Here is a 25,562-nt window from a genome sequence, read left to right on the forward strand (position 1 = left end):
GAAAAACGAATTTTATATTGGTGGAATGTCAAATTTTTCCATTGATAAAAATTCCATATGTTTTTAATTATAATAAAAATAATGGTTATTTTAGCTTCGATCTTAATCCCATGTGTAAGTTCCAATCTTTATTTCGCTCTCTGTAAAAATTTATAAAACGTGAAGAATAACCAGTGCATTTTACTTCCTGGTTTTCTGTCTGAGAATTCTTCAATGTGATTGGTTGCTTAGCCTGTTGATGACATCAATGTTGCTGGACACCGGAGATCCCCTAGAGTTAGCACCAGAATCATACTACCGTCGGGAAAGGTGAAATCCATGCCGCAGAGATCGCTCGATCTTTGTGGGTAGCTTTCTTTGAGGTCTGTGGTGAACGGCGTCACTTTACCGCTGGCCACAAAATCCAGGCCAGCATCTGCAGAGAAAATATGAACATTTCAGAGTGAACCCCTTCATAAGAACTATATCTGGTAATGAGTTTCAACTCGAAGTCTTCATCTGCTGTGTGCTTCTAGCAGTTGATGCCATGTTTTCAATTTTCTTCCGATGCTTTGTTTAATTGCCCCTAGTGACACATAATTTATTAGGAGCCTTTGAGCCTCAATTTGGCAGCAGGAGATTAGAATATTTTGCCTTGCTTTGTGTGGTCTGAAGTTTTTCGCGTGAAGTTCAGTACAGTATGATTTTTTGTTTAAAGCTGCTGGTCGTAATGGACAGAATTAGAAGCTTTCCTGTTTCGAGCGCTTTGGCGAAATTCTTAAATGGTATGGAGATCCTCCTGAGCAAATCCCAGGTAAGCCATTCCTCTCCTCATTGTCCTTCCCCTCCAATCCAACAAAACCAGTGGTGGTTAATCTCTGGACAATCTTCAACTCATTCTGAAAGAACCAACCATTTCTATTTTGTAGGACTGGGAAGAGAATGCAAGTCGATCTGTGTCCTTACGGCAGCACCTCGATACAGTCAGCCAACTAATCATCCAGTGGCGCAAACTAGAGCTGAAGTAAGTATCACGATAAAGGTTCAGCACTTTAGACAAATGATGATCTATGTCTTAGTTTGATGTACTTTTTCCCATAGCAGCGTTTTGCTGGGAATTGAAGTGATGCAAAATGCATTTTATGTCTTAAAACCCTTGTGTAGAATCTACCATCACTGCAGTAATAACATTAGAAGTAATCCTCTTTCCAATCTCATTATTTTCCCATAATCGGCTTTTAAACCATCAATGATTCTGGTCCTGTAAAGGTGGTTTGATCAAGAAGACTTTCCTAGTCATTATTGCAACCTAATATTGTACTAAAGCTTGAGTATAGTTCATCTGGATTTGTGTTTTTTAGTTCTAATGCATAATAGGATGACATAGAAATCATGAAGGAAAAACATTCTTTATAGTGTATTTTCTTTTCTACCAGTTTTTCACCACTTCTAAAGTTTTCAGACATGTGTTGGAAGACTCCAGTTTGCAAATGCCAGTTTTATATTTAAAAAAAAATTAATCCTGTTAGATTCTTGCATTGTTTTAAATATGAGCTAAGAGTCTGAGCATCGTTCCCCAGCCTTCAATAAATCATGACGTTTACATTTGATCTCTGTCCACAGTTGCTGGTCTAGTAGTCTTAACAATGTGATGAAAAGGCACACGGAGAAATCAAACAAGCATTGGTTTTCATTATACCAGTTAATTGAAAAATACCTTCAGGAACAAGCGGAAGAACATTTGCAAGGTATTGCAGCATTGCATTTATTTTCTTGAATAAAGTGATGAAATTCAGAAGGCAATTCATGAATGTATGGGCGCTTCAGAGCCACCTCAGTTTACAGTGTTCAAGTTAAGCATTTCAGTCTGCAGAATTTAATATTTGAAACTGCCATCACATGCAAGTTATGGATTTGATCAGATAACTCTGTAATTGAACTGTTTGATTATGTTAAATTAAGATTGTCTTGGGTGAGGTGATGTGTACTGTTAACTGTTTTTAATTATCAGTTTAAAAAAAAAATCAAACATAACTGGTTCTAGTGAACAGTATTATGAGATTGTCAAGATTTCTGTTTGAATTTACAGAATATAAGTTGCTATGAATATGTAATCAGCATCACAAGTGCTTTTTGGATAAGGTTTGTTATGCCAGTACATGCTTTGCGAACATTTAACCATTTTAAATTTAAAAGGCTACATGTTCTTGAGCAGATTATGTTTAGTTGGCTGAAAATGAAGTGCTGAATTGCCAACTACCATGTAAAACCATATTTCACAATTTATCAGTTGCCATCTCTTAAAGGGTTGTTCAAGCTTTTTGTCTTGTGGAGCTTCAGGGCCACATGTAAAAATTTATGTCCATGTTCTTATTAATTTTGAAGATATTTTAAGCTGCTGGTATTAATAGATCTTGGTGTTCCATTGGCTCCCTTGCTCCACCCACTGGAATTCCTTCCCTCATCATTTTTGCCCTGCCACCCCTCTCGGTGCCTTCAGAAATGTCCTCCACTTCAGCTATGCTTTTGCCCTCCCTGACACATTTCCACTGTTTGGACACCCTGACTGACTTGAGGCCTTGAATGGAGGTTCCCAGTAGAAAAGCTACCTGTAAAAGTTGGCAAAAGTTACCTGTACAAGTTAACTCTTGTATTGATGCATTCACAAATTTCCGTTGTCATCAGGAATTTAAAAATAAGCCTTGCTTTAGGGCCAAGTTGTGACAGGTGTATGAATTGTGCTGGCAATGCTGAGTTGTTGATGTCCTCCCCGGATGCCAGAAGTATCGCAGAGTGCACCATCTTTGATTTCTAATGAAGGGACTGCATTGACTGTCTTGCTTAACTTCCAAAGTCTCCTGTCACTGCAATGGCGTGGCTTGCATTGTTCCGCCCTTCCAGCAAAATGCACATTGAGCAGACATGAGAGAGGCAAATGACCAAGTTAGCTCTTCCATTAAAATAGCAGGGAGAGGAATTTAGGCTACGAGTGTCGGTGTTTCTGTGATATGATTGCCAACAGTGATTTGTATTCTTGTATGTAGTCACATTAATTTAAAAAAAAAAAGAAAAACCCAATGAAATAAACCTATGGTTCCATCTTCCTGAAAATCTTGTATTCAATATAGTGCACAAGCAAGGATTCTTTTTAAACTTGTGCTTTTATTACTCTGAACAGAGGTGGAAGAGCAGATGAAACTGCCGGTAGTGATCAGCACATTGCAAGCTTTCATTGAAGGAGCTACCGTGGGAGAGTTTCATTTTCGCCTGTCAATGCTATTGGCGTTCCATTGTCATGTTTTGGCAGTGCCAGAGCAGGAGGGAAAAGGTAGTTATTTACATCCCTTTTTGCAAGGGATTTCTTTAAAAGTGTTTGGGTAAATGGGTCTCAATGTATTTTTTCTTCTATTAAAGAGCAACATAGCATTACAGGCAGTAGATAGCTTGTCTCCTGACCAGAAAGTCATGGATTCAATGACAACTTAGATTCAAATAGCACCTTGTGTAACAAAATGTCTCCAAATTACATTACACAGGACAGTGGCGTGGGAATTGGAAGACTAGTTAAGGGACAGAACCAGAGGCATAGTTCAAGAGATGTGGTTTTTTTAGGTTTTTGAAGGTTGGGAGACTGATGATTTAGAAAGAGTTATCGAAACATATAAGATAATGAGGGGGCTCGACAAGGTGGATGCAGAAAGGATTTTTCCACTCATAGGGGAAACTAAAACTAGGGGACATAGTCTCAGAAAAAGGGCCGCCCATTTAAAACTGAGATGAGGGGGAATAATTTCTTTGAGGGTTGTAAATCTATGCAATTCTCTGCCCCAGAGAGCTGTGGAGGCTGGGTCTTTGAATATATTTTAAGACGGAGATAGATTTTTGAGCCAAAAGATTTTTGAGCGATAAGGGAGTAAGGGGTTACGAGGAGCGGGCAGGGAAGTGGAACGGAGTCCATAATCAGATCAGCCGTGATCTTATTGAATGGCGGAGCAGGCTCGATGGGTCGAATGGCCTAATCCTGCTCCTATTTCTATGTTCTTCTGTTAGCTCAAGTGTTGAGGCTCTTTCACCAATTGTGGAGAAAAAAACGGGTGGGAGACGCACAGCAGATAGATAGCTTGTCTCCTGACCAGAAAGTCATGGATTCAATGACAACTTAGATTCAAATAGCACCTTGTGTAACAAAATGTCTCCAAATTACATTACACAGGACAGTGACGTGGGAAATGGAAGACTAGATAAGGGACAGGACTAGACATAGTTCAAGAGATGAGGACTTTTTCTTCAGGTTTTTGAAAGTTGGAAGACTGAAGATGATTAGAAAGCATTATCAAGTCATATAAGATAATGAGGGGGCTCGACAAGGTGGATGCAGAATTTGAAGAGCAGAGGATATATGTTGGGTGGTAGGGCTGGAGTGTATTGAAGACATGAAGTGGAACAAGACTATGGAAGGATTTGAAGACGATTAGGCTTTCGAAGTCCATGTGCTTGAGGACAGGAAGCCAGTTGAGGTCTGGGTGAAGGGTGTGTAGAACTTTATGTGGGATGGAATGTGAACAGTGGAGTTCTGCATGAATCATAGTTTATGTAAGATGGAGCTCATGAAGCTGGGGAGGAAGCCATTGGAGAGTTGATGAAGGCACAGTTCAATGCTTCAGTGGCAGTGAGGGTGAAGTATGGGTGTACAAGGTAATTTTACAAAGGTGGAATTAAACATTTGAGCTGCCTATTTCTTGAATCTCTATCCTAAATAGATAAGTTTTTTTTGTCTTGAGTGAGAAAATAGAAAGAATGGAGAGAAGAAAGGCAAATATTAATATTTAATTTCTCTTTTTTGATGTACGGGCTATTTGTGACTGAGGTGCAAATATGTGTGTTTTTTTTTAACATTTCTTTAGTTACAACTAAGTAATGTGAAGAAGTTCAGAATTTTAACCAGAAAATTATTTTGTCTCAGATGTCTTGTGCAGTTTACTCTGGAATTTATACAACTACTACAAGCAATTTTCTGAAAGTGTTCAAGCTAAAATAACTGAACTCCGTCATCCTATAGAGAAAGAATTGAAGGTAACAATGAGAGACTGGTGAAAAAACAGTGCTGCTTTAATGTGACGATTTCTTTAAGTGCTTATTTAAAGCAGATGATTAGCGTGTCTGCTGGCTCAGACAGTTAACTGCAATCGGAAGGTAATAGGTTTCTAGTCTCGGGCTAGGTGCTGACGCTTGCTTCGTTCCAGACAGCCAGCTTGGGTGGGTTAGTAAATTAGGTGAATTGCTTCTCTTTTTTTTTTTTTTTCCCCCTCCTTTTTGGGTATATTTAGTGCCTAAAATGCCCATTTAAAAATCTTCCAAGAGGTAATTTTTTGCTCGTGTTTTATAAATATAAATAAAGTTCTCCCCACTCTTCTTAAATTGCGTGTCTTTGTTCACCAGACCCAACACTGATGGCCAAGACTGCTGGCAGTGACCAGTACCCTGGTAGCAGCCACTAGGGATCACCCAAGTGTGCATCTTTCCCTCTCCACTTCCCCCCTCAACATAGCTGGAAAAAACGACACCTTCAACCTGCATCTCTTTTCAAACATGATTAAGAACAGGAATTGAGTGGAGTGAAACTTGAACTTGTGTCCCGTCCCCCCCCATTCCCCGGCCCACACCCCACCTTTTAATAAGGAGACATTTTATTCAACTTTACAAACCTCTGGCGGGGCAGGGGGGATGGGGCGGCTTATGTCCAGTTTTCACAATGATGCTGATTTATTTATGAGATTGACAAATAATAATGTACTTTGAATGAAACCTGTTGATTCAATGCATTGCATAGTGGCGGATGTATTTTGGGTGGGCTGGTTACTTTTAAGTATCTGGTATTTTTAATTTATGTTAGTGTAATTATAAACTGACTTGTAATTAATCTTTTGCATGTGATTCAGGAGCCTCAAAAATACTAAAAGGCTTCTGACCACCTAATGTGACTTCCATGTCTGTCTACCGTACGATTAAATGTTTTCCTTCTGGGTTTAAAAGTATTGGCCTGTTTGATGAACTTGTCCTCCGAATTCTCCTTCTAATTCAGTCATGTCTGCCTGCAGGACTTTGTTAAGATCAGCCGATGGAATGATGTCAGCTTCTGGTCCATGAAACAGTCAGTGGAAAAAACACACAGGTAAATCAGAGAGTCTCCTGGAAAGAAAGCGCTGGGTGCTGATAAGTGGATAGCAAGTCAACAAAAATCAAACCAGTTTTCAGAAAGTCAGAAACTACTTGTACATCTGACCCAAAAAGCTTACCAAGAGTTGAGTGCCCTTTATATCAGCCTCCTGACACAAAACGAGGAAGTAAACTGAAAATACAGTGAAAAATAGGTTGACTGCCCATAAAATAAGTTGCAGATGTACACAGTCACTTTTCTGGCATGGAAAAAACCTGCCATGTTTTTTTTTATTCATTCCTGGGATGTGAGCATCGCTGGCAAAGCCGGCAGGTGGACAGTATTCCATCGCACTCCTGACTTGTGTCTTGTAGAAGGTGGAAAGGCTTTGGGGGGGTCAGGAGGTGAGACACTCTCCACAGAATACCCAGCCTCTGACCCACTCTTGTAGCCACAATATTTATGTGGCTGGTCCAGTTAGGTTTCCAGCATGGTAGCACTGAAATCTGTCTGGATTCATTACATATTCCTTCAGCTAAGATTTTTTATTTTCCAACACTTTTTTTCTGAGGAAATAATTACTGAGCTAATACAGTGCCACTATATTATGTGACATGAGTATTTTGGATGAGTACTAGATTATACTGAACACACCAGAAGACAACGCCCTCAATCCATTTTGTTAGTTCCTGAGTAGGCCACAAGGTGGGACAATTTGTATTAGCAAAATCCATCATAAGGATCAGCAACCATGATCAGTCCTGTCCTAGAAGAAGCACATGACCCACAGTCATCACTGAGGGGAGAGCTCCATGAGCCAGTCTGTGGAGAGTGCCGTCGAATAGGAAACCTGAAGCAAATGAGAACTTGCGCTCTTTGTGCATCTGCCTTTCCACAATGTAATGCATTATTGAATGTGGTTCTTCTCTCCAGAAAAGAGAAGACTGAAGGGTGATCTAATAGAGATTACAAAGGGGTTTGATAGGGTAAACGTAGAGATGTGCCCACTTGTTGGGGAAACCAAAACTAGGGGCCATAAATCTAAGGTAGTCACAAATAAATCCAGAGAGAAATTCAGGAGAAACTTCTTCACCCAAAGCGTGGTTAGAATGTGGAACTTGCTACCACATGGAGTAGTTGAGGTGAATAGCATTGATGCATTTATGGGGAAGCTAGATAAACACATGCGGGAGAAAGGGATAGAAGGTTTTACTGATGGGGTTAGATGAAGAGGGGTGTGAGGAGGCTCATGTAGAGCATAAACACTGGCATGGACCTGTTGGCCTGTTTCTGTGCTGTACATTGGATGTAATGTTGACCATAAATTTTGATACTTTTCTGCTTTGTTGGCTGATGGCACAGCATGTTGAAGCACCGCCCCATTATGCTGCAGGGTGGGCATATGTTCATTACCATAATTCTCCACCACATCAATTGTGTTCCCAATCCCTGCAACACCATCAGTTGAAGGCCAGGTTTCTCCAGAGAGGGAAACTTCAGAGGGTGAGGTTGATGTTGCTGTGAGCAACATTGATAAGAGGTCTGGGAGCCCTTTTGGCTGGGCCTTTAGATATTTTTGGGTGGGGATAAAAATAAATGACCAACTGCTTCTTTAAAACATTTCCAGGCTGCTGTTGAACATAAATGGCAAAGGAAAGTCCTTGTTTTAAAACTTCACTGAAGAACTGTTTCTTGCAACGTTACCTTTTGTTTAATTGCATTTATAAATATGTATTGTGCAATCCAAAAAGGAGGATGTGGTTCTTATAAATATCCATAGGAATAGGATAAGGCCATTCAGCCCCTCAATCCCATTTACTCAGCTTTGTTTCGTACCCCTTGATAGCCTTGTCTAATCACATAGTATAAAAAATCTCTCAATCTTTCAATTGACCCAGCATCCATAGCCTTTTGAGGAAGTGAGTTCCAGATTTCCCCTACCCTTTGTGTGGGGGAAAAAAAGTGCTTCCTGACTTCACTCCTAAATGACCTAACTCTAATTTTAAGATTACACCCTCTTGTTCTGAATTCCCCTATCACAGAAAACTATCAAATCCTTTAATCATTCTAATGACCTTGATTTTAGATTACCCCTCAACTGTGTAAACTCAAGGGAATAAAAGCCAAATTTATGCAACATGTTCTCTCAATGTAACCATTTAAGCCCTAGTAGTTTGGCGAATCTACACCGTTCCCCTTCCAAAGTCAATATTGCTCCCGAGGTTCAGTACCCAAACTGGACTCTCCAATAATCTGTTTCATTATGTAATTTATTTTATAACGTGTATCCACAGAACACTCTTTAAGTATATGAAGAAGTTTGAAGCTGCTCTCAACAGTCCATGCCAGCCTGCATTAACAGAGATGGGAAGCGCTGGGAACTTGGATAGTGTGGATAAACAGAAACAGACCAAGATGGAGAAGCTGAATTGTGTGCTTAGAAAATTTTCTAAAGAAAAATGTGATGTAACACAGGTATATAAATGCAAGTTATTGTAGTACCAGTATATGAATATGCTGTACATTGATCAGTAATGTAGTAAAAAGGAACTATGGCATAGGTGTTGTTGCAAATAATTATTTGCTACAATTGGCATGCTATTCTAGAAATTGAGGCAACTGAGTATGAGGATTTCATCTTTGATTTATGACAAATTAAACATCATAATTTGAATTCTTTGGCTTTCTTAAGCATAAAATTAAGCATTTAAAAAATCTTTACATTTTAACATTAAACTTCTGAAGTTTGGAGACACTTGTTTGTACTACAAAATAAAATGGTCTGCACCTTGTATTGCTTAATATGACATTTACAAGCCATCTGCTCTTCTGTAATGCTTTTCACCTTATTGTTTCCAATTATTCCTTGGGTTTTCCTAAAAAGCATAATCCCTTCAGGTCGAATGGCCTACTCCTGCTCCTATTTCTTATGTTCTTGATCCCTTTGCCTCCTATTAAATCATTGCTCATTGCAGACTTGCTGGTACAGTCCAGGCCTGCAGGAATGCTCTACTGCCACTGTGTAATCCTGTCCTGCTTTAAAAGCTGTGTACAGCTCACTAAAATGCAATCAACTTTTGGTTGCTGAGCATTTGATTATGTATTAAATTATTTTTCTGCTCTCTCCTTGCCATATACTGTTCTTTGCTAAGAGGACATTTTAAAGGTCTTGTCTTGTTACTTGATAGCCAGCTGCTGACCAGATTGTTACTAGCCCGTTGTTTAAATTTTTCCCTCCTCTCCGTGTTGAAGTGAATGACCTCACTGCTTGGGGATTTGTTGACACAAACATGGCGTCCTGTCACCTGTATCTGTTGTAGTGTTTTTAAATGCTGTAAGTGGTCTTCAGGCGTAATAAATGTAATGTATTTTCTTGTGTCTGTGGGCTAGTTTTTAGATTATCTTTCTTGACCCCCCCCCGCCCCCACACTTCCAAATGAGATTAATTTCTTCAGTCTAGCAGTTTCTATTTCCCTCCATGTAAGTATCTGCCATTTGCCAGCTGGAAACCTGGGTTTGGGATGGGAATGCTGCAGCCTGCTTAGTCTGTCCACGTACAAAAAAGTGACTCTTGCTATTTTTTTTACAAAAATATTAAACTGTTTGCAGATTGGTGGTTTTCTGTGTTAAATTAACATATAAAACTTTCTAAATTGCTGAAGCTTTGACACACATTGATGTGAATCACTGTTGGGGGAAGATCACTTTTTGTGAAATTTATTAAAACATAAAATTTGTAGTATTCACAAGTCTAGAAGACGTGAACTTGTGATGCTGGATTTTTAAATGCTCTTCAATGGCTGATTATAAACCCAGCTCCTGTCGAACACCATAGTCATTTTGAGAGCTAGATATTGTAGCATATGTAAGAGTTTATTTTCTAGAGACAGTGAGGATTTTTTAAAAACCTTATTAAGTCAATGTATTATATAACTTTGTCTTAAACTTTCTCGATATTCTAATCACTACCAAATGATATTGCAGGTAATTTTTCCTGACTTTGGAGAAGGTAGTGTCTCAATGGAAGGGAGTTCTCTTCAGAGCCGTCTCCCAGCGCTTGGAAAACGAATGAGGAAAATGTGCCTGAAGCTCATGACGACGAATTCTCTTCCCGGTTTTGTGGAAAGTCTGGATCAATTTACAGGTATCAAAAGACGTGAAGCTAAGCATTGCCAGCCCATGCACTCCGTAAGCACTGATCCACTGTGGTCCGAATGTAGTTCTAACTGCAAGCAACCAAACATTTAAAAAATAAACCGGTTGTTCAATTGCTGGAATTTACTTGATTTTATACACCGGGTTTAAATAGGAACGAATACCTAGAGCTGATGAGGCGGTAAACTGATCAGGTGATAGAGGTCAGTAGAAATCTTTTTGCAGAGGGCCATTAGGAAATAAAATGCCCAACAGAATCCGAGGTGGAAGGAAAATCCCTAACATTTTCTTTAAAGGATATGGATAAATATTTGAAAAATAATTTTTTTAAAAGGGGGCATGGGTATAGCTCTTCAGTAGAGCCAGCACAGGCACAATCAGCTGGAGGACCTCTGTGGTGCTGTTCATGTTGGTAATTCCATCAATTTGCCACATTCAAGGATTAAATCCTTTGATCACTGACCTGAGATTATAGTCTTGAATTTGCTGCAGAATTCTTATTCATACATACTATAAAGTTCATGGGGAAAACAAAACATTGTAGAGGATGATAAATCTGGAATAAAAATAGAAACAAAATGGTGACAACATTCAGCAGGTCAGGCAGCATCTGTGGAGACAAGTTCGTGTTAGCGTTTCATGTCGATGGCCTTTGGTCAGGTGACTATGATGAAATGTCATCGACCAGAAACATTAATCTTACCTTTCTCTCTTCACAGATGCTGCCTGATCTGCTGAGTGTTTCAATATTTTCTGTTTTCATTTATGAAGTTTATGTGATTCCTTGAATTCAGTTGTACTTTCTTGTTGATGGCAGTTGATATGATTGCCCATGTACACGTTATTGTTGGCTACAGTAATGGTCTGAAAAAGAGTAAATTGGCATGCTGGTAAACTTGTACTTTGTAGTCGAGGAACTATTAGCAGTTGTTAACAATGGATATCTATCAGTGGTGGGATTGGAGAAATCCCAAGATGTCCCTATTATTAACTGCTGTGGAGCCTTCCCATTAAAGCCTGAAAGATTACAAGTTCTGTTTTGACACTTGCAGGTGATGTCATCACTGCTGTACAAGATCTCCAGACTCTTGCAGTTGACCAGACGGCAGATAAAGACAAGCAGAAGTCTGAAGTCAAACATATTTTGATGCAGAAGCAGAGGGCCTTGGCAGACCTCTTCAAACACCTCACGGAGATTGGTAAGTGCTGTATATCACATCAATATATAAAGGTTTTGTACAAATTCTCCACCCTTCAGATGGCATTTAGCTGTCATTTCATGTTGGTTTCTTCTGACCTGGATTTACAAACACCTGCCAACTTCCCTCACCGGCCTCAATAAAACCTCTAAATGATATTGGTATTTATACCACTGAGACATCGTGGTATAAAGGGACAGCGCAGTTGAAACGCAGATACAGTGTTAGAATATTCAAACACACTAACAGTAGAATAATATATTGGGTATTACATGGTACAGTACTTCTGTTATAAAGCAGTGTGTCAGCTGACTTGCCTTAATTGATGTCACGAGGGACCCGTGAGTTATAATTAATGCTGTGTGTTAAATACACCGGGTATTTCACGGTTGCATTGCAACAAAACTGGATTGGAAAGAAAGAAAGGCGTGCATTTCATGACCACCAGACGTCTTGAAGCACTTTACAATCAGTGAAGTACTTTTGAAGTGTAGTCACTGTTGAAATGTGGCAGCCAATTTGCACACAGCAAGCTCCCACAAACAGCACTGTAATAATGACCAGATAATCTGCTTTTGTTATGTTGATTGAGGGATAAATATTGGCCAGGACACCAGGGATAACTTCCCTGCTAACTTTCAAAATAGTGCCATGGGATCTTTTACGTCCACCTGAGAGAGCAGACAGTGCCTCGGTTTAACGTCTCATCCGAAAGACAGCACCTCTGACAGTGCAGCACTGGAGTGTCAGTGTAGATATTTGAGCTGAAGTCCCTGGAGTGGGACTTGAACCCACAACCTTCGGATTCGGAGGCAAGAGTGCTACCCACTGAGCCACAGCTGATACGGTGTTAGGTGGATTAGGTGTTAAATGGCATCAGTATGACTTCAATCTTTAAATTCAACCCACATTTCCATCTTGTAATTCTCGGTGTGTTGGTTTAAAGAATTGAAACCTGATTTGTTCAAAGCAATGCCTCAATTTACAAAATAAACTAGTCAAAAAATGATGCTCTGACTATTTACTAAAACATCACGTTTCTTATTGACGTTGCGATCTTGATTCACTGCCATGTTGTCCATGGGACGTCATTGTTGAAGAGTGTCTTAAGGTGGCTTCATAGAGAACGGTGAGGGAAGGGGGGTGGGACCATGAGTTCAAATGGCCTGAAACATACTCTGGAGCTTTCCTCAGCTCAGAAACTACTCTAAACTGGGGCTACGGATTTCTTCAATATGGTGCAATGTATTTCATGCTTTTACCTCTTGCGTTCCTCTTCTCTTTTCAGGTCTGTCTTACCGCAAAGGACTAGCTTGGTCACGAACAGAAGATCCTCAAGACACTCTTTGTCTGCACCCACTTGATGTGAAGGCGGCAGTAAATGTGGTTGAGAGCAGTGATGAGCTGGATAACATGTACGCCACTAACAGTTTCTGGGGAAGTTAAAATGGGAATAGTTTGAGCTTCCAAGTTTGTTGCAAACACACAATTGTACATTTCTTTTTTTAAATCAACAAAATTCTGAATATTCCAGGGGAGGGGTGGGAGATGATGACTACCAGCATGCCGTGCCATGGATTGGTGAGATATAGGCGGAGTCCCTAACGGAGTCCCTAATGTCTGTTCTGTTGCCATGTGATGTTGAAGAGTGGAAGCTGGGCACTGCCCGAGTGTGGGTGGGAGGAGAAATCGGAGGAACCGGTTGTTAGTGACCCTCCCACACCTCAGTGGCCGGCTAAGGAGTTCTTTTAGGAGAGCCCTGCGAGCAATGTTCCCGCTAAGTTGCACGGATGCGCAGTAATCTGAAGGATCCCGTGCAGGCCGCTCACCGGCTTTTACATTGTGAATACCGCGCATGCGCAGAAATTTAAAGGGACCACGCATTAAAGAAACAGGCCGTGCAGAACAAAGCGCAGCTTACAGGGAACGTTGCCTGTGAGACACTCTCTCGGCTGCAGGAAATGCCATGGTTAGGGATTTCAGAAAGAGGAGAAATGTTGGTTTGGGGTAAAATTGGAGAGTAATATTAGTATATAAAAAACCCCCCACTGGTTTTCAGACTACGAGTTTTTTATTATCGCTGTTTTTATTTAGTGTGGAAAGCTAAGTGTGTGTGTTCATCTTCATCAAGGGTGTACTTTCCTGAATTCTTCACCCTTGCAAATTCCAAAGAAACAACAAACTGCTCTAACATTCTTAAACTCTACAATGGTGACTTTTCCCCCTCGTGGAAAATATGTTTTAGCAGTGTTTAATTGTGATAGTGCTTATTTTGTTACTGAGGATGAAAGTTTACAAAATTAAGAATTAAAATTTTACTCCAGTGAGCTTCTCATAAGAGAAATAAACTTTCACTCTAAACTATTCCTGAATAGATGTCATTATCATTCCCTAGTTATTGAATAGCAAGTAATATCTACACCAGTAATGCTGGAAAGTGGTTACATTTTAGCACTTTTAGATCATTAATTCTTGGACTGATGACATCAAGGAGTCATTTTGTGTTCTTTGAAATGCTGCTGTTTGACTTGTCCAGAATTGATGTTTGTTTTTGTTGCAGGTTGCTTGTGGAAGTTTCTGCTGCATGGGAGGGCTGTCAAAAGTATTTCTATCAGTCTCTTGCTCGGCAAGTTGCCCTCCAGGCAGCGATGCGCACTCCTGCGAAGGTAATCATGATCACAGCAGCTTAAATCTGCCCGCTGATGTCCAGCGTAGTTGTCATTGACCACAGTAATTTTCATGCTTTTTTTTAAGTTGGGGGGGGATGGGTGACGGGAGGAATATTCCAGTAATTAATTTGTCGTCTTAGCACCTGGGTAGATAGATCCACATTGGTAAGTGTCAAATAAGCTAAGTATTACTAAAAAGATGAAAAAGTTATTGGTGCGATTTGTTAAATAACAGTATTATCACGCTGTAGTACGCTATATAAAAAAAAATGTTAAATTCATTCACGGCCGGTATTTATTCCTCATCCCTAATTGCCCTCAAGAAGGTGGTAGTGAGCCGCTGCTTGAACCATTGCACTCTGTGTGGTGAAGGTACTCCCACAGTGCAGACTTTGTTGTAGCAGTTTTTTATGACAATCTTGTAGTTTCATTGGCCCCAAGTTTCCACACGCGGCAAAACAGGCGCCCCTCCGAGCTGGGCGCCCGTTTTTCGCGCCGAAAAGGGCGCCTGAAAAAAAACGCGCTATTCTTGAGTGCTTTACAGCTCGATGTCTGCCTGGCGCGGCGCCCAGGGGGCGGAGCCTACCACTCACGCCGATTTTGTAAGTAGGAGGGGGCGGGTACCATTTAAATGAGTTTTTTTTCGTGCTAGCAACCGTGCGTGTTGGAGCGTTCGTGCACGCGCAGTGTGAAGGAAACATTGGCACTCGGCCATTTTTGTAGTTCTTTGTAGCTGTTCAATTTTTAACATTTTTTTAATAAAACCACATTGCCCTTCCATGATCAGCACTGAGGCTTCTTGCAGCAGTGAGAAGGCTGCAGGTAGCCTCAGAAGTTGAGGCAGCCGTTTCCCGACGGGCCCTCCCCTGCCGTCGGGAATGGCTGCCTCAACTTGAGGCTTCCTGCAGCCTTCTCCCTGCCTGAAGCACTTTCACACAGGTAGGAACATGGTTTATTTAATCTTTTCTTTGCTTATAAATTTTTATTCAGGTTGGAATTATTTATATAAGTATAACTAAGGATTTATTGTAGAATGTAATGACTTCCCTTGCCCCCCACCCCCCCACCTCGTTCCGGACGCCTAATTTGTAACCTGCGCCTGATTTTTTTTAATGTGTAGACAAGGTTTTTTCAGGCCTACAAAAATCTTCACTTGCTCCATAGTTTGGAGTACGTTTTCACTGTGGAAACTTTCAAATCAGGCGTCAGTGGCTGGACACGCCCCCTTTTGAAAAAAAAATTCTGTTCCAAAGTGAAACTGTTCTACCTGACTAGAACTGGAGCAAACTAAATGTGGAGAATTGCGATTTCTAAGATACTCCGTTCTCCACCAGTTGCTCCTAAAAATCGGGAGCAAATCATGTGGAAACTTGGGGCCATTGTCACCATTACTGATACACCTAGTACTAGCTTTTTAATTCCAATTTTATTTAATTAACTGCCGTGGTAGGATCTGAACTCGTGTCTCCGGATCATTGGTCCAGGCCTCTGGATTACTAGTCCAGTGTCATAACCACTATGCTAACTTACCCCTCGTAACTTGTAATGATAAATAGTTGTGTGTGAGAATAGATCCATAAAATGCAGGGATATAGCAGTCTACTGTTTATGGTACTGGACTAGCAACCCAGAGATTGAGAGTTCAAATCTCACCATAGCAAGCTGTGAAATTGAATACAATAAAGCTGGTAATTTTATGAGCTGGCACCACAAAAATGAATCATAAAAGCTTGCCGGGTTGTTGTAAAAATCCAACTGGTCCATTTAGGGACGGAACCTCTCGTTTCTACCTATTCTGTCTACACATGACTCCCACTACATGGGTGACTAACTCTCAGGGCAATGAGGGCTGAGCTGTAAATACTGCCTTGCCATTGCCAGCCATATCCCAAATATAAATTTGGTAATTTTTTTAATTGCAAATGTATGATGCCAACCTCAAAGTTCTTGTGGAGTATTGTCTAATTAGTTCCAACAATTTAAAAACAGTGGAAAGAATTTGTAGCAGGGTAACAAAGATTATGTGTAAAATTTAAATCGCTGCACTGGAAAAATTGAATTTGTGCTTTTGGAGGGGGAAAAAGATTGGCGTTACAGGCAAGGCGATCCAATTTTTTAAGTAATGTAAGTTGATGAAGGTCGTGTATCAAATCCAGAATAGAGGAATCTAGGCACTTAATTATTAGCCATGAATTGAATTTAACTTGAAGAAAAACTTGTTAAAACTTGAGAGTAGGTTAACTTGAGAAATTGCCACCCCGGCAAGTAGATACTGGTCTTATCCCTTTCTATATTCTTCAGTTTGTTTCTATTCATTGCCGAGATATATCCTTATTCATGAAATTTCATCTTCTGTTTTTCAGATTTAGTTTTAATGACGTTTGTTTGGCTTTTGTAGGAACTTGGCCTGGGTAATGTTGAACGTTGTCGAGGGTTTGCAGCTCATCTTCTGAAACTGCTGATCAGACAGAGGCAGCGACTAACTGGGTTAACTGAGCAGTGGGTCGGCTTCAGGTACATTGTGTGAAAATGCCGCTTAAAATGTTTCTTGAAATGGTACATTTTTAGTGATGTGCAGAAATTACAATCTTCCAAATGTGCTTTATTTGAGCAGTCCTAGATAGTAACTTCACTGGGACAGTACAAGTTATCTATTAAAAATCACAATGATTGTCATAACTCTGTGTACTGTTTACCTACTTTTAAAGTCAAATGGCATGCTGCCTAACTCTTATGCTTGAATCCTTTTTTATTTCTGTTTATCTATACCAGACATCTGATTAAAAGCGTACAGGAGATTCAGAAAAGGCTGGCAGGGCTCAAGGATCATGATGTGGCTCTTCCACCTCAGGATGGCATCAAGCTTTGGATGGACCAACTGTGCACCCTGTCTATGAAGTTCATCATGACCTTGGAGCAGCTTTTATGGTTTTTGCAGTGTTGCCCAAGAGACCAGCCATCTGAAGTGCATGATGAGGTGCAGGAGAAACCAACCAGTACTGAGCAGAAGGTCAGCTGCAAAGGGGACTCGGGAAATGCAGAAATGGCAGCAGCATCTTCACCTGAGGATTTTGTCCAGTCGCATTTGACATTCCCCACACCCTTGGTTGCAGATTGCTTGCCCGATGCTTGTAAAATGCGACAAGGAGATCCTACATGGCAACAAGTAACTCACCAGGTTGCAAACATGTTGAAAGAGGTTAAGGCAGTGAAGGCAGAAGTGGATGAAATGAATCACCAAACTAGTAAAACCTTGCTGTATTCATGGTAAGTCTTTCCATTTAAAAAAAAAACATCAAATAATAACGGTGGCCCAGTACTTAATGTGCGTTCGCAGAGAATGTGGGTTCATGCACTTTATTTCTGCACACACAAGCTCCTCGAGCTAAGCCATTTCATCTGGAAGAGGTGCCAAATAAAGACTAGAGGGGAGAAATTCGGGAGCTGCAGGCTCTGCAAGGGGAAAAACTTGCATGCTTCCCGAGGGCAGCCGTGATCCAGCCCGACCAGCAGAGTGCCATGCTGATCGATCACGTCGAAAACCATCAAAACAAATTGACAGAGCATTTCATCATTGTTTTCACCAACCTCAGCCACCTCGCCTTTAAGCATCGCCCCTGAAGTGCCTGGCCTCCCGATGAACACCTCCTGCAGCAGCTGGTGTTTTAGCCCGGCAATGCTGCAGGGGGCAGAACCAAAGTTCGGGTCCGGGGCGATGTGCACGGCGATGACGTCACGATCTCCAGGCGAAGGAGATCGGGGCGTAACGACATATTGCCGCTGCAAACTTCCTGCCGAATATAGAGCGAGTCGATCTTGTTGTCGTGCCCAGTCGGAAAGTGCTTAGTGCCCCAATATCGCCCCCCCCCCCGGAGGCGCTAAGGAGACCAATTTCTAGGCCCTGGTGCTTCTGAATAGTGGGGGCAGGAAAAATGATGCTTCTGCTGGTATGTTGCAGGAGAAAGTACCTTGCCTAAGTGGCCGCACCAAATGCATTTTCTTTTGGAGTCAATAAATGGTAATTAGAAGCAGGGGGCCCATTTTCCTCCCTGTGATTAGCTATTTAACGCAGACTGATAATTGAACCCAGAACATGACTAGTCTTGGTGACTCTGTTGCTCACTTGGTAAACTCACTGAGCTGTTGGGGAAGCGCTGTTTTCTAGTTTTTAACTTAAATTAAAAGGTCTTGCATTCATAAAGTGCTATTCATGACCTCAGGACATCCCAAAGCGCTTTACAGCCAATTAAATACCTTTTGAAATGTGGTCCCTGTTGTATTGTATTAAAAAAATAGTATAATGATGCAAGGGTTCTGGTTCAGTAAACCATTTTTCCTGAATGAAAACATAATGCGATTCCTTTTTTTTGTTTTGTCAGGACATGTTTTGAGACTTGTTCATCGGGGATTGGTTGTTTGAGTAGGACCATCGTTCAGCTGCAAGATGTACAGGCCCTGTTCACTGCTCCTGCCTCCAGGAACACTTCTTGCTGCCCAGCACTGTTCAGGAGTCTAGAATATATTAAGGAGGAAGTCAGTTGTGCAGTGACTGAATTTACAACCTGGGAAAAAGAACTACTGAATCTGACATTTGATGGTAAGAATGAAATGTGTGCAAAAGTGAAACATCATCTAAATTATATTTTATTTTTCTGTAATAAATTAAAACTTGGCCATGAAATTCATTGTGACTTAACTCTTGCTTTTTGTGTTCCTTGAAAATAGAAGATTCCAGCGTGAGTTCAGCAGGGGACTTCTCCCTGCAAGTGGAGCCAGCTATTAACACGATACTTTGTGCTGTGCAGACTGTAGTAAAGAGGCAGAAAGAGGAGAATGAACAGGAGAAAATCACTGGTAGGCATTGGTGTTAGTTTGCAGCTATGTCTTCAATTTTTAAATAATTAATGCTTTATTTAAAGGAGAATGGTAATGGGGAGGGGGTGGGGGGCGGGGAAGGGACTGACAGGAGAGAATACTATCATACTTAGACAGAGGTACTATAATTTACCTCTACCAACACCAGTGAGACCGGTCACCTTTTGAGTTTCCGCTCAGCAGGAGGTTGCTCTGATGCCTCCTGTTACATCCAGGAGTGCTCAAAGGGGAAAGCTGGAAATTGCTGCTTTGAGATCAGTATTGATGGCTACCTGAAGCCACTCGAGTCGATAACAGCCGAGTACACAGGAATGGTCGGTTTAGATCTAAGTTCTTTTAAATATTGGGGTAGGTTCAGTTTTTTTTTGTACCTTGACAATGTCATAACACCAAATAGCCAGTGTATTCTATATAGTTTGTTAAATTACATGCATGCTAAAAATAGATTGTTGCTGGTTACCAGGAAATAGTCACTACATATTAATGCTGATGTTTTAATTGACTGTAGGAAATGAAGGCAATGAGGATAAGGAGGAGGTGCAGACAGTTTGGTCTGGATATCTGAGTAAATGTTTGGAGCAGCAACTGGCGAGCGACATTACTTCTTTAAATCTGCCGAAAGTAACTGCTGTCATTTCTGAGCTTCTGGAAAAGCTAATGGATTATCGTCAGGAGTGCACATTAGAACAGTACCCGGTTGGTTATATGTTAAAACTTACCCTTTTTATTTATAGGTACTGAGATTAAATATAAGATTATGCCCTAGAAATCTGGGTCATTTGCCCCTCGCTGGAGGGGTGGGGGGGAGCACAAACGACTTTTCACCCAGACCCGGCGCTGCTAATGTCTCCCGCTAAATTCTGCGGGAGTTTATCGCCGGTGGTAACACATATCGACCCGTTTCACTGTGCTGGCAATGACTAGGTCATCACCGTGCACAGTGCCCTGGTATCTCCCCCTGAAACTGCGCCGAGCAAACTGGGCGGCAGGCCGCTCGCGTGGTGATAGATGAAGGGGAGGAGTTGGCCATTTAAAAAAAAAAAAAAAATTTATTAAAATTTTGCCGAGTGCCCCTTTGCCGCTTTAAATGCGGGGTCCGTGCCGCGATTGGTCAGCCCGGTACTCTGCTTGAGTGCTGGGCTGTTGGCACGGCATCCCCACTCCCCGGTGGTCCAAGTAGGCCCATTTTTATACTGCAGAGTTTGGAGCTTGGGCCCTTCCTTTTAATCAGGGAAGAGCCCCTCCTACGTGGCCCAGTGCGTAGCGCTGCGTCACACTCCCGACGCGTCCGCCCCGTTACCATCCCAGAAAGGAAGTGAAGCGCGCTCTTTTGCATCCACTTCCGTTCGGGGGCGGTAACCTGAATTTAGCAAGCAGGGCAGAATTTCTGTGCCTGTCGCGTACTGTCGCGTACTGTCCCGCCTCCCGGATGTTACCGCCCCCTAAACTGGGCACGACAGAATTTTTCTCCCTATGTCTTTAACTATATTTGAACTTCAGAAGTAACCAAGTTCCTGCTGAGCACATTTTCTTAGAAAAAAGCTTACTCGTGTATAATTAATAATATAATTTAAGTTTATTCATTCTTGGGGACAGAAGATGATGAGTAATCCCTTGGTTTGAATTATAAGAACATAAGAAATAGGAGCAGGAGTAGGCCATTTGGCCCCTCGAGCCTGCTCTGCCATTTAATAAGATCACATCCACTGGCTCCCCTTGTCCACCCTGCTCATTACATCCTCAAAGAACTCCAGCAAATTTGTCAAACATGATTTCCCTTTCATAAAACCATGTTGACTCTGCCTGATTGAATCATGTTTTTCCAAATGTCCTGCTACTGTTTCCTTAATTATGGACTCCAGCATTTTCCCAACGTCAGATGTTAGGCTAACTGGTCTATAGTTTCCTGCTTTTTATCTGCCTCCTTTTTTAAATAGGGGCGTTATATTTGCGGTTTTCCAATCCGCTGGGAACGCCCCAGAATCCAGGGAATTTTGGTAGATTACAACCAATGCATCCACTATCTCTGCAGCCACTTCTTTTAAGACCCTAGGATGCAAACCATCAGGTCCAGTGGACTTGTCCGCCTTTTGCCCCGTTATTTTACCAAGTACTACTTCTTTAGTGATTGTCCTCCCTCCCTATAGTCCGTTGATTATCCACCATTGGGATGTTTTTAGTGTCTTCTACTGTGAACAAAATATTTGTTCAAAGTCCATGCCTGGCTGAAATAATCGGATGGACTCTCGTCAATATACAAAAGAGCTCTCCATTAGAATTCATTTTGCCACAAGATCCTCCATGGGAAGTGTTGAAAACCTACCATTATTGTGGTCATGTTTGCAAAGAGCGCAATTCTCTTGGTACCAATTTAATTGAAATGTTTTTGCAATTTGGCATCGAACGATTGTTCCTTCCTGGTTTTCCCAGAAAGGATTGATACTGGATGCTGAATCCATACACCGTACTTAAAATAACTTTAGTAAAAGTAGAACTGTAATAAAATAATTTCAGTTCAATTCACTTTAGATTTGGGAACATTTTTCACTTTGTTATCTTCAACAGCATTTTGAACAACCTAAGCAGTAAGCAGGCTAAAAGAAAATGGAAAGATCGCTGACCCTTAGAGGTTTTAGCTTTGCTTGGCAAATTCACATCCTTGTGCCAAGTAACTCTGTGCTCGCAATCACTGAAACACATTTCTTTGGTGTGGTATCGGTGACTTGACCCGGCACAAGCTCCTGCTGTGCTCTCATTGGTCAATGTGACAACGAGCTAGGAGCTCTGAATTTTGTTCTCAATTTTGCGAGTTTAAAAGTTGCCAATGAGATTGATGACTTCCAAATCGCGATTTGATAAACATGGTTTTTCATTTATTTAGCAAACGACTGCTCCTGTTAGTACTGAAAAGAAACCGATGTATGGGAATTCCAGTTCAGCGTCTGATTTTTCTCTTCCTTAGTTGTTCAATCAAAGCTGCTGCTGCATTGTGCGACTCCTTCCTCTACTGACTACCTACTCCGACCTGGTCCTGTACTACCTAACTGTTTCCATGGCTACTCACCGGAGCAGTGGAAAATTGCTGTCCATTTTAGCTCATTTATTCACAGACCTTGCTGTGCAGGTATGGTTAAGCATTAAAGTTTCTTATGCTCTTACTAAAATGGGTTTACATTTCTGAATTATCACATTTAAAATCATTTGTTTCTGATTATAAAATTATCTCCAACACCATATTTTCTGGCCTTTCTTCCTTCATTCCCCTCACTTTCAAATCTCTCCCTGCCCCCCACCCCTACCCCACAAAGAAATACTTTACATCTGCAATGTTTCCCTGTGTCAGTCCTTCGGAAAAGTAAAAGTAAAGGAAACTGAATATTCTGAAGATAGAGGTTTGACTATAAAATTCTTCCATGTTTACTGTGACGTTTATAAAAAAAAATTAAACTTGTATAATTTTCAACAAAGTTTGTCTTTGTTGTAAACTATCCTTTAAGCACAAATACTTGAAATATTTTAGGGGTATGAATTATATTTTATTACAACATTGGGATTGTATGTTATCACCAAATGTCATAAATTTAGCAGTGCAAGTGTTTTTATAATGTGGGGGTGTTGGCTAAGGACCAAATTGGGCTTGGAAATATTCAATGATTCTGCTTGAACTTGGAAAAATTGCCAGTTGGGGTGGTGTCGACCAGCAGTCACTACCAGTGATACTGTATCCCAGCTGAAGTCCATGCCTTTGGTGGGGCAGCTTGATGTGAGCAGAATTATACTACACAGATGTGCAGTTCAACGAAGTTTATAGTGTGGATTGGGAAGAGAATAAGACTGAGCTTCGATTGCTATTACTCAGTGCTTTAAAAAATCTGGGAGGTGAGTAAATGATGGAGAGGAATATTTCTTGTCACCAGGGATTCTGCCTTCCCAAGGACTTAATGGAGGATGCAGCGGGAGAAGGTTCAACCCAATTCCATGATAATGAAGCTGGAGGAATCGGAGAGGGTGAAGGCATGAAGGATGTTAGCGACAAGATAGAAAATGAAGACCAGGTATGTGTTTCTTCAGAATAATATGAGCCCATATTGCATGGTTAAGATTTCAAAGGAATCGGGTCATTCCACAAGTAATGGGGTTACAAGTCTACCATTCAAACAATAACTAGAATTCTAGAAATATGCGCTGTGCATCAGATCCTTGCACCAATTGCTTCTGCTGCCTTCAAGGGGACCGTCCCTCAACAATCAGCTACTCAATGATTGTTTTAAAAAAAAAAGTTGGGCCTTTTAAGGTTGAGTTTTTGCACTTGAGCTGTTAAATGTGTTGCACAACAACCTTCAGCTCGCTACAGATTGAACTTCAACATCTACATTCTGTACGACAATATTCTGTCTTTATCACTCAGCATCATACTTAAACCACATTATGTTGTCTGTCTTATTCAATGGTGTATTGTACCTTTTCAGTTGAGGCTCACCTATGAGCTGAATCGATGTATTATTGTTTGAAGAGGTCAGTGAGAGCTCCCCCTTGGCTCGTTGGTAAAAGCAGTGTATAATCCAGCCATGCAGATCAGAAAACACGAGGTTTGATTTTTAACCTCGACTTAGTTTATGTTAGCTATGTTGGGAATAGGGGTGCTTCAGTGGCCTGGAGTGGTGAAAACCAGCAAGTGTTTGCACTCATGATTGCTGTCCAGTGAGCCCTGCTGCAAAGTCCTGTGTGAGGGTGTTGGCTAAGGACCAGATTGCGCTTGGCTGTGATTCCACATCTTCATAAAGGTGGCCAATATTCAATGATTCTGCTTGAACTTGGGAAAAATTGCTAGTTGGGGTGGTGTCGGCCAGCAGTCACTACCAGTGATACTATATCCCAGCTGAAGTCCATGCCTTTGGTGGGGCAGCTTGATGTGAGCAGAATTATACTACACAGATGTGCAGGTCAACTAAGTTTAACATGAACTTTTATGAAATTATTTAATGAGATTAAAGAAATTATTTTGGACACAGTTGGTACTGGTAGGTGCATTTTAAATGAAAGTACTGTCGAACTTTGAGTGGAGTGGTGGTGCGAGGGTTTAAGAATTGAAGACATACTATAGTAATAACAAAGATGGGTACATGTGTCCTATCCTCTTCCTTTCCCATTATTTCTTCATCCTGTTGAGGCAGCAGCCAGTAATGTACTGTATTTTCTTTCTTGCTTTTGTTCTCGTTCTTCCCTTTCTTCCCTTTTTCTTCCATTTTTTAATTCTGTATAGAAACTCTCCCTCATTGCTGAAATAACTTTTCGAACAGAATTTTAAAATGTTACATTGAACGAGGTAATTAGGTCACATTTTTGAGCGAAACTCTTGTGTCCTCCCTCTCTTCAGGTGGAAGATACTTTCTGCAAAGACCAAGAAAAGAAAGAAGAGGCAGAGAATATGCCAGATGTTAAAGAGGAAGAGAATGCTATAGAAATGTCCGAGGACTTCCAGGGGAAACTGCATGATGGAGAGCCCAAAGAGCCAGGTCAGTTGCTGAGTGACGATTCAAGATGTGCTTTTAGTGTACTGTTTAATGTACTAAATGTAATGGAAATCTTGGTGTAAGAACACATTTTACTACTTTCCAATAGTGGCTTCTGTACATCACAGCACTAATACCATTGATCTGAGCTAGAAAGTTGCAGCTGCAGTAATAGTAAAATGGGCAGCATTACAGCATAGCTTATCTCATTAGCTTATATGAAATTTACTTGGAATGGGATAGTAAAGCTCACAAATGAGAAAAATAGGCGTTCAAAATCAAATGATGTCGGGGTCTGAGTTTGACATCCTGAAAACCTGTAAGTTATTTTGTGACTTGCAATATATATCCAATCCTATTTTTTAATTAATTCACTAGATGTGGGCGTCGCTGGCATGGCCAGCATTTATTGCCCATTCCTAATTGCCCTTGAGAAGGTGGTGGTAAGCCACCGCCTTGAACCGCTGCACTCCTTGTGGTGAAGGTACTCCCATGGTGCTGTTTGGTAGGGTGTTCCAAGATTGCGACGCAGCAATGATGAAGGAACGCCGCTATATTTCCAAGTAGGGATGGTGTGTGATTTGGAGGGGAACTTGCAGGTGATGGTGCTCTCGTGCGCTTCCTGTCCTGATCCAACTAGGTGGTAGAGGTCGCGGGTTTGGGAGGTGCTGTCAAAGAAGCCTTGGCGAGTTGCTGCAGTGCAGCTTGTAGATGGTACACAGTGAAGCCACAGTATGTCGGTGGTGGAGGGAATGAATGTTCAAGGTGGTGGATTAGGTGCCAATCATCCGGGCTGCTTTGTCCTGGATGGTGTTGAGCTTCATGGAGCTGCACTCATCCAGGCAAGTGGAGAGTATTCCATCACACTCCTGACTTGTGCCTTGTCGATCATTTCTCAATCTCTTGACTTTGTTTTCATTAAATGACATGCGCCACTTGTCACCATAACATTCTGGATAACTAGTCCAGTAATATAACCACTATGCTACCCTCATGTGCAGTTTGACAGTATTGT

At 41.2% G+C, this 25,562-nt stretch overlaps 1 protein-coding gene across 2 annotated transcripts in view; it reads left to right on the forward strand.

The window, feature by feature from the left end:
• mdn1 (midasin AAA ATPase 1) overlaps positions 1–25,562 on the forward strand; it is a 215,109-nt gene that overhangs the window by 157,216 nt on the left and 32,331 nt on the right. For both annotated transcript variants that reach the window (XM_070885519.1, XM_070885520.1), the window contains exons 67-85: positions 698–793; positions 909–1,003; positions 1,603–1,727; positions 3,158–3,307; positions 4,943–5,052; positions 6,078–6,151; positions 8,431–8,611; positions 10,121–10,280; positions 11,344–11,490; positions 12,779–12,905; positions 14,051–14,156; positions 16,558–16,673; positions 16,932–17,426; positions 18,539–18,756; positions 18,885–19,013; positions 19,543–19,730; positions 21,997–22,158; positions 22,952–23,089; positions 24,412–24,550. In XM_070885519.1, coding sequence (XP_070741620.1) covers positions 698–793; positions 909–1,003; positions 1,603–1,727; positions 3,158–3,307; positions 4,943–5,052; positions 6,078–6,151; positions 8,431–8,611; positions 10,121–10,280; positions 11,344–11,490; positions 12,779–12,905; positions 14,051–14,156; positions 16,558–16,673; positions 16,932–17,426; positions 18,539–18,756; positions 18,885–19,013; positions 19,543–19,730; positions 21,997–22,158; positions 22,952–23,089; positions 24,412–24,550 — 2,956 coding nt within the window. The remainder of the gene's footprint in view (positions 1–697; positions 794–908; positions 1,004–1,602; positions 1,728–3,157; positions 3,308–4,942; positions 5,053–6,077; positions 6,152–8,430; positions 8,612–10,120; positions 10,281–11,343; positions 11,491–12,778; positions 12,906–14,050; positions 14,157–16,557; positions 16,674–16,931; positions 17,427–18,538; positions 18,757–18,884; positions 19,014–19,542; positions 19,731–21,996; positions 22,159–22,951; positions 23,090–24,411; positions 24,551–25,562) is intronic.

This window comes from Pristiophorus japonicus, chromosome 7, assembly GCF_044704955.1.
Source record: "Pristiophorus japonicus isolate sPriJap1 chromosome 7, sPriJap1.hap1, whole genome shotgun sequence".
Lineage (NCBI taxonomy): Eukaryota > Metazoa > Chordata > Chondrichthyes > Pristiophoridae > Pristiophorus > Pristiophorus japonicus.